The 9,250-nt window shown below is 43.1% G+C and overlaps 1 protein-coding gene across 4 annotated transcripts in view; it reads right to left on the bottom strand.

Annotated features, from left to right (window-relative positions):
• The window catches only part of cnot10 (CCR4-NOT transcription complex, subunit 10), a 16,615-nt gene extending 8,495 nt beyond the window's left edge, over positions 1-8,120 (bottom strand). For 2 of the 4 annotated variants that reach the window (XM_038976514.1, XM_038976512.1), the window contains exons 1-13: positions 7,907-8,120; positions 7,257-7,300; positions 6,910-7,071; positions 6,568-6,718; positions 6,221-6,360; positions 5,412-5,498; positions 5,222-5,305; positions 4,789-4,906; positions 2,153-2,311; positions 1,708-1,910; positions 1,484-1,605; positions 1,117-1,296; positions 840-920 (exon numbers count right to left, since the gene is read on the bottom strand). In XM_038976514.1, coding sequence (XP_038832442.1) covers positions 840-920; positions 1,117-1,296; positions 1,484-1,605; positions 1,708-1,910; positions 2,153-2,311; positions 4,789-4,906; positions 5,222-5,305; positions 5,412-5,498; positions 6,221-6,360; positions 6,568-6,718; positions 6,910-7,071; positions 7,257-7,300; positions 7,907-7,925 — 1,550 coding nt within the window. In that variant the 5' untranslated portion in view covers positions 7,926-8,120. The remainder of the gene's footprint in view (positions 1-839; positions 921-1,116; positions 1,297-1,483; positions 1,606-1,707; positions 1,911-2,152; positions 2,312-4,788; positions 4,907-5,221; positions 5,306-5,411; positions 5,499-6,220; positions 6,361-6,567; positions 6,719-6,909; positions 7,072-7,256; positions 7,301-7,906) is intronic. The other 2 variants (XM_038976513.1, XM_038976515.1) reach the window with 2 other exon arrangements.
• Between the last annotated feature and the right edge of the window lie 1,130 nt (positions 8,121-9,250).

Raw genomic sequence — 9,250 nt, forward strand, 5'->3', positions numbered from 1 at the left:
GACTGGGGGAGACAGGAAGGGAGACAGAAAGGTCTGGGTAGAGAGGATTATTAACTGACTGGGGGAGACAGGGAGGGAGACAGAAAGGTCTGGGTAGAGAGGATTATTAACTGACTGGGGGAGACAGGGAGGGAGACAGAAAGGTCTGGGTAGAGAGGATTATTAACTGACTGGGGGAGACAGGAAGGGAGACAGAAAGGTCTGGGTAGAGAGGATTATTAACTGACTGGGGGAGACAGGAAGGGAGACAGAAAGGTCTGGGTAGAGAGGATTATTAACTGACTGGGGGAGACAGGAAGGGAGACAGAAAGGTCTGGGTAGAGAGGATTATTAACTGACTGGGGGAGACAGGAAGGGAGACAGAAAGGTCTGGGTAGAGAGGATTATTAACTGACTGGGGGAGACAGGAAGGGAGACAGAAAGGTCTGGGTAGAGAGGATTATTAACTGACTGGGGGAGACAGGAAGGGAGACAGAAAGGTCTGGGTAGAGAGGATTATTAACTGACTGGGGGAGACAGGAAGGAGACAGAAAGGTCTGGGTAGAGAGGATTATTAACTGACTGGGGGAGACAGGAAGGGAGACAGAAAGGTCTGGGTAGAGAGGATTATTAACTGACTGGGGGAGACAGGGAGGGAGACAGAAAGGTCTGGGTAGAGAGGATTATTAACTGACTGGGGGAGACAGGAAGGGAGACAGAAAGGTCTGGGTAGAGAGGATTATTAACTGACTGGGGGAGACAGGAAGGGAGACAGAAAGGTCTGGGGAGAGAGGATTATTAACTGACTGGGGGAGACAGGAAGGGAGACAGAAAGGTCTGGGTAGAGAGGTCTCTCTTACCTGAGGTTTTCAACCTCCTGTTTCCTCAGAGGTGAAGACGGTGCTGCAGAAAGGAACTTGTCTCCTTCTTGACCCTTCCCACTGTCAAACCAACGATAAGGAAGTCGGGGAAATGGAAAGAAACATACTTCCTGTAAAGTTCTTCTTCTATAAGAGGACATGGAGAGCTGAATCCTTGTTAATAGTCTATAATCTTAACCACAGTGCTGAACAAAAATAGATTTGACAAGGCATGTTTTAGCAACGAGCCAATCTCAGGGTGAGATGAGACACTGACCTGCAGGCGTCGCTGTTCTCTGAGCCGCTCTCTGTGCTGCCTGACTGGCTGGGTGTCTTGGAGCCGTTCTCTGCCTTGTTCTCCTGCTGCTGGTGATCAGGGAGGAGGACCAGGCCGTTCCTCAGACAGATCGCTGCAAACTCCATACTGGCCACCGGAATGGCTGCAGACTGCCCATCACTACACACACCCACATTTAGGAGAGGAAAGAGTAAACCATCAGGTTAATGGAGATATAGTAATGATCAACATATTGAGTTGTCTCAGAGTACCCTCTAATTTCAGCAATCACTACCACGTAAACAAATGTTTTAGCGCCATCTCCTGGACAGTACTGGTTAGGTCCATAGGGAGAGGGAAAACTGACCTGTAGATTGTGTTCTGGGTGGACTGTGACGCCAGGATGATCTTGCGATGGTAGCCCTGCCCAACGATGGCCTGAACGATACCTTTTTTACTCGGAAGACCCTTGTTGTCTTGTTCTAAGCTCTGGAAAAATAACAAAATGCAAAATTTGAATGTTGTTAAGTTTTATTTCACTGTAAAAAAAAAAGTGTGTGTGTGTTTGTGTTTTTTTGAATCACAACTCACACCCTTGTTGGCAGCAATGCAGCACTCAGCCAACCGTAACCAGAGGCCAGGGTTAGAGTGGTACACCTGCACAGCATCCATCAGACAGTCGAAGGCGGCCAGGGGCCGGCCGATGTGCAGCAGCTGGATCCCACAGTTATACAGCAGCTCATAACGCTTGTTGGCTAGCAGCGCACACATGGGGATGCCCGAGAACTGCTTAGCTGGAAGGACAGAGACAATAGAGCTAGTCGGCATACAACAGAGCTAGTCGGCGTACAATGACAGGAGAAACATATAGGACCAGTTTCCCGGACACAGATTAAACTAGTCCTGCACTAGGATACCATTTTGATGTCAGAATCTGCATTTAACATACTTTTAAGTCCAAGACTAGGCTTAATCTGTGTCCGAGAAACTGTCCTGTGGCTTTGAATAGCATTAAACCCAGTTTATGTTGACTCACATTGCCCGTTACCCGTCGCCCCGCCGTCCCCCAGCTGTGCACACGTGTGGTCGTTCTCCTGCAGAGCCTTTTTGAAGTAGAATATGCCTAGGTTGTGTTTCCCCATGGCAAAGTGTATGCAACCCAGATTGTTCCAGAACATACAGCGTACACATTCACCTGATGGTAGAAACAAACAAGACAGAACATTTAGTGGAAGTTAACTTTCATATAGGGCAGTGGTTCCCAAACTTTTTATAGTCCCGTACCCCTTCAAACATTCAACCTCCAGCTGCGTACCCCCTCTAGCACCAGGATCAGCGCACTCTCAAATGTTGTTTTTTGCCATCATTGTAACCCTGCCACACACACACTATACAATGCATTTATTAAACATAAGAATGAGTGTGAGTTGTCACAACGCGGCTCGTGGGAAGTGACAAAGAGCTCTTATAGGACCAAGGGACAATTAAAATCAATAATTTAGCTTTTTATTTAGCTTTCTTACGTATAAACTTAATTTGTTAATCGAAAATTGTGAAAAACTCACCACAAGTTAATGAGAAGGGTGTGCTTGAAAGGATGGACATAATTCTGCAATGTTGGGTTGTATTGGAGAGAGTCTGTCTTAAATAATTTTCCACACACAGTCTGTGCCTGTATTTAGTTTTCAAGCTAGTGAGGGCCGAGAATCCACTCTCACATAGGTACGTGGTTGCAAAGGGCATCAGTGTCTTAACAGCATGATTTGCCAAGGCAAGAAACTCTGAGCGCAGCCCAATCCAGAAATCTGGCGGTGGCTTCTGATTAAATTCAATTTTCACAGAGCCGCTTGTTGCAATTTCGATTAGGCTCTCTTGCTCAGATATTGGTAAGTAGACTGGAGGCAGGACATGAAAGGGATAACAAATCCAATTGTTTGTGTCGTCCATTTTAGGATAGTACCTGTGTAATTGCGCACCCAACTCAGGTGCTTTGCTATTTCACATTTGACATTGTCTGTAAGCTTGAGTTCATTTTCACACAGAAAAAATCATACAATGATGGAAAGACCTGTGTGTTGTCCTTGTTAATGCAGACAGAGAAGAGCTCTTCTTAATCATAGCCTCAATTTTGTCCCACACATTGAATATAGTTGCGGAGAGTCCCTGTAATCCCTCCTAGATTCAGATCATTCAGCCTAGAAAAAACATCACCCAGATAGGCCAGTCGTGTGAGAAACTCGTCGTCATGCAAGCGGTCAGACAAGTGAAAATTATGGTCAGTAACGAAGTTTAAGCTTGTCTCTCAATTCAAAAAAACGTGTCAATACTTTGCCCCTTGATAACCAGCCCACTTCTGTATGTTGTAAAAGCGTTACATGGTCGCTGTCCATATCATTGCATAATGCAGAAAATACACGAGAGTTCAAGGGCCTTGCTTTAACAAAGTTAACCATTTTCACTGTAGTGTCCAAAACGTCTTTCAAGCTGTCAGGCATTCCCTTGGCAGCAAGAGCCTCTCGGTGGATGCTGCAGTGTACCCAAGTGGCGTCGGGAGCAAATGCTTGTACGCGCGTTACCACTCCACTATGTCTCCCTGTCATGGCTTTTGCACCATCAGTACCGATACCAACACATCTTGACCACCAAAGTCCATTTGATGTCACAAAGCTATCCAGTACTTTAGAAATATCCTCTCATGTTGTCCTGGTTTCCAGTGGTTTGGAGAAGAGGATGTCTTCCTTAATTGACCGCCCATAGACGTAACGGACATATACCAGGAGCTGTGCCAGTCCCGCCACGTCTGTTGACTCATCCAGCTGTAATGCATAGAATTCACTGGCTTGTATAAGAAGCAGTAATTGTTGCAAAACATGTCCTGCCATGTCACTGATGCGGTGTGAAACAGTGTTGTTTGATGAAGACATTGTCTGTATAGTTTTGGGGGCCTTTTCCCCCAGTATTGTCCCAGATATATCTGTGGCCGTAGGAAGAATTAAGTCATCCACAATAGTATGGGGCTTGCCTGTCCTAGCCACTCAGTAGCTCACCATATAAGAAGCTTCTAGCCCCTTCTTATTAATGGTATCTGTTGCTTTTTTACATGTCTTACTATTCAAAAGTAGTCTTTATTCTCGCTCCAAAAACTCCCGTGGCTTATTTTTCAAATTGTCATGTTTCGTTTCTAAATGTCTGCGCATGAGTGAAGGTTTCCCGCGAGAGAGTAACGGGTAATGTGATTAGATGTTAATTATTTGACAAGGCTACCTGTATTTGACATCGTGTTGTTATTTCGCTGAACACTAGATGGTTTAATTTTATTTCTATCATTGAAACGAGGCTACTCAGACGAGAAAAAGACCCTCACCCAAATGTATAGACCCATTGGAAAAAATAAAAGTACTGTTTACATTTGTAATTTAAAAAAAATGTGAATCACATTTTTATTTGGGGTACCCCCGACGGCATTGCGTGCCCCAGTTTGGGAATACCTGATATAGGTAATACTCAATTGTGCTCTGTCGCTGACAGGACAGTCTGAAACCCTTTTCACACCATCTAGACAACCTGATCCATATAGTCCTGAATCGGATATATACTTTTACATGGTCTTTTCCAGCACGGTCCAACAACTATGTTGGATGTATAACCAGGTAAGCAGGGGTCTAAACGTACCTGTTTTGATGGCCCCAGGGTGCTCTGCGATGTTGGAGCTGTTTAAGAGCTTCACTGCTTTGCGGTAGTTTCCTCTCAGGTACTCAAAGTTACTCTTGAGGAAGAGTGAGGAAGCAGACTAGTGGGAGATGAAGGAAACACAGGTTGGCATAGAAACATGAACATTCTAGTCATTGAGCAGATGCTCTCATCCAAAACGATTTTCAATCAGTGCATTCGACTGAAACAGGGAAAGGTAGGAAGGGGATGTTTGGGAGAGAGCAGGTTTAGTAAGGCAGTTTAATAACCTGGTTCCAGATCGTTTCGTGCCGTCTTGCCAACTCCTATGGTCATTGTCACGCCATTGACCATAGGAGTTGGTAAGACAGCACAAACAGACCTGGAACCAGGCTAGTTTAGTAATGGGTTTAGCAACGCAAACATCATGACTCACATTCCCTGCTGTGTTCATCACAGACTTGATCTCCCTCTTGCATGCCTTTGATGACTTCATCTGAATGTACGCTCGCACTTTGTACTGTGGACGACAAGAACGACAAGTGTGAAACAAAAGCAGCAATACAAAAGCTGCTTTCCCGTCTTCATTTCCTCCAACTCAGGAAAAGGATTGGTGTTAAACGTACCTGGTGCATTTTGGATTTTGCAGCTTCGATCATGCCAATGAACTCTGCCTTCTGGTTCCGACCATCTTTGTTGGCGCTGTTGACACTCTGCAATATCAAGATAGACCCCAACATTTGAAAATAACCACATTGCATTAAGAAAATATAGACTTCAAATGTCTTCTCATCTCATAGTAAGTGAAGTTTAAAACCATTAGTAAAATAGCCTGCACTCAGATGTAACTAGCGTAACTGCATAACCTCAGTAAGATAAAAAATGTTGGCAGGCAAAAATGACGTGGACATCCAAAGTAGGAGTGTGTTGTGTTTGGTTCTAAAGGCACCTTTACACTGACCCAACATTGACCAACGCTCCAACATTTACCAACAACCGCCAAATCACATCTATCCAATTCTGTGTTTGTTGGTCAATGTTGTGTCAGTGTGTAAGCGCCTGAAGTATATTTTAGTAACCTGTCCTCCAGTAAGCTCCCTGAGATTATCCTGAATGAGGTCTGCTGCCTCCACTACCAGGTCCCTGTGAATGTAGAACTTGCACTGTGCCTGAAATATTACCTGGACATGACAGACAACCTCAATGTAAGTACATACGCAGCAGCACATCTTTGCCGTCAACACAAGAACCTTACAAATGCCACTAATAATAACAAATCTGCTTAGGAAGAACAGTCCTTTCTCTAAGAGGTGGAAAATAACATTCAACATACATGAGCACAGTAACAAACATTAGCACATCATGGGTCAAAGTCAGAAACATGACACCTGAGAATGGTGCATGCTAGCACACCCCTCTTTAGAGGGACACGTACCTCCCCTTTGCTGTTCTTGTTGTTTCCCTGTACAGACAGTTTCTCCAGCACAGCAAGGAGATGGAGGGCCTTCTCTGGCTGGTACGTTAGCAGGTACAGATCCACCAGCAAGAAGCAGACCGCCAGAGCAAACTTCTCTTCTAGGACAAATAACACCATCAAGCCATGCTAAACTGTTGGGCTGCAAAGGCCGATTCATCAGGAACATTGCCAGTTGCTGTGACTAAGTGTGTGCGTGTGAGTGTGTGTACTGTGTAGTCATGCAATACATTTCAATGTTTGTGTTCTCTGACAAGTACTTATAGTCTGACAAATATGAATGTCCATATAAAAACACCAAAACCTACCAAACGGCTCCAGAAACTGGTACAGCCTCTCTCCAATAGCAATAGCTTCGGAGTACTGTCTCATGTGGTAGTGGATGATAGCTTGATTGTAGTAGAGCAGACTGTTTTCTACATCATCCAAACCATCAATATCCTCCATTGAAGTGTGAACCTTGATAGACAAAAAAAAATGCATGAATGTTAAGGATTAGCCAACTTAATGACTGAACTATTGTGTGCATCTGTGAATATATTGATCAAGAATCAAGACATTTAAAAAAGGAATCAACGATACCAGAATATGTTTACCATTTATTTGGCGTGTCATTGAGAGACTGGATAAAAGGTTTCAACGTTAGTCACCTGGTTTTTCATTGCAATAAGAGTCTGCTTCAGGGTGCATGTGGTGGTTTGGCCGCTCTTGTAGAATTCAGCTATTGCTTTATTCAAAGCAATCTTGTAGTCCTCCTTGTTCAACTCTTGCAGCTTCCCAAGGTGTTTCAAAGATTCCTCATAGTTTCCGGCCTGTGAGTAAACAAATTAAAATCAACAAATGTAACAAAAAAACTTGTGAATAGTTGCATCAACAAATGTAAACAAACATTGTAAATCAGATAGGTTTGACAGATGGAGTTGTAGCCAAGTTGGCCAACTCCCTTGGATTGCACAATTTGCAGCAAACTGTTGAGGGTAAATAAATGCGACGTTACCGTAAACGCCTCCAACGCATTTGCAGCTATTGCTTTTTCTTGGTCTGAAATCCCAGGGGAAGAAGTGTTATCATGCTTGACTTGAATTTAAAAAAAACAATATACAGCCCATTTAGCTAGCTAATAATGCCAACTGTTTGCTGCCAAGCCATGACATAATGTTAAAACAAGTTAGTTAACGTAAGCTAGCTAGGTCCAAATTCTGGTGGGCGTGTGTTGACAGTTAGCATTCATGACACGCTAGTCAAGATTGTTGACATGACAAGTTTGGGAACTAGCTAGCTAGTGCATAGTTAGTCGAGTGTGCCAATGTTGGTCACACGTGACACAATTAACAACTAACTAGCTAGCCAACTAAATAGTTGTTTATTGGCATGTTTAGTTAGTAAATATCAATTCATAGCTAGTTAGCTACCAACGCAGCTAGCGCAAGGACACTGGAAGGATAGCTAGCTAGCAACACTGGCGTTTGCTAATATTAGCTAGCAAAACAACCGATGGTTGGTTAAATGTAAAGCCCATGTAAATGCTGGTGGATTAAAACTAGTGTTTGTACTAGCTAGCTATCCGTATATAGTTAGCAAGATAGAAATAACCGAGTTAGCATACCACTTTAGTTAACACATATTAGCAAGCTAGTCACTCCCCACCTGTGTTGTTATCTGCCATTTTGGGGATCTCGTGCTTTAATTGATGGAAATGCCCCAGCCAGAAGGTTTACTAAGATAAATATTGGGACAAAACGATTCGTTTACTATGTTAGCTAGCCAAGATGATAAATTGAAGTACTCAGCTCGTTCGTAACTAGAACAAGATATCCGAAATCTGACCGCTCTCAAATGCTTTTTTTCAGTGTTCCGCCATTGAAATGACGCTGAAGTAAACAAATCTGAAAGAAGGGCAGCTCGTGACGCAGATGCCATTCAACACAGATAAATAGTACCATCTATCGGTATGGAGGGAAAATGCAAGAAAGTGCATCTACACAAAGCCTGGTCCCCATCCCATACATCAAATAATGTGGTCACTCTCACTGTAAAATCAAATATTACCGGGTAATCAGAAGACAAATTTGATCTGCACAACTTAATAAAAACCCAAAGCTAATCAAATATTTTTCATCAGTTTTCAATAACTCGTACCCCTAACTTATCTCCACATGGTGGCAGTAAATTATCATTATTGATACATGATGATGCCCTGCAGACTGGTAAGTAAGAAAGTCAGAAAAGCAAAAATAAAATATAAAGTAGGCCTGATCGTTGCATTGCTTCGCTTCAAAATCATGCATATTTGACACCGGTTCAAATATGATGTAAAATGTTGTTTACAAAATTATGTTTTCTCACTATAAAAGGGCTGCACTATACTGTCGTGAAGCTCCAGGGAGGACAATATAACTAACAAAGTAAACCAATTGTGTACTGCAGGCTAATAATGAAAATCAATTAAGCATCGTTACAGAATCTCTCTCTCTCCATCTCTCTCTGTCTCATCAAAATGGAAGTTAAAAACGCTAATGGCTTTTTAATTGTATTTCACTCAGGCAATTCCACACAGTCTGTGGTTCTTTGAATAAAGGAACCAGAGTAAGATCGGTTATTTGGCAAAGTCAAAAAGAAATAGAAGATGCTGAAAGATGTTTGAAACCCAGTGGCAGTTCCTGCTCTCAATAGTGAAGACTCGAAGGAGAGACTTGGCAAGAACAGCTCAAATATGCAAAGGGTAACGACAGTCCATCATTACTTTAACACATGAAGGTCAGTCAATCCGGAAAATGTCAAGAACGTAGAAAGTTTCTTCAAGTGCAGTCGCAAAAACCATCAAGCGCTATGATGAAACTGGCTCTCATGAGGACCGCCACAGGAAAGGAAGACCCAGAGTTACCTCTGCTGCAGAGGATAAGTTCATTAGAGTTACCAGTCTCAGAAATTGCAGCCCAAATAAATGCTTCACAGAGTTCAAGTAACAGACACATCTCAACATGAACTGTT

This window comes from Salvelinus namaycush, chromosome 37, assembly GCF_016432855.1.
Source record: "Salvelinus namaycush isolate Seneca chromosome 37, SaNama_1.0, whole genome shotgun sequence".
Lineage (NCBI taxonomy): Eukaryota > Metazoa > Chordata > Actinopteri > Salmoniformes > Salmonidae > Salvelinus > Salvelinus namaycush.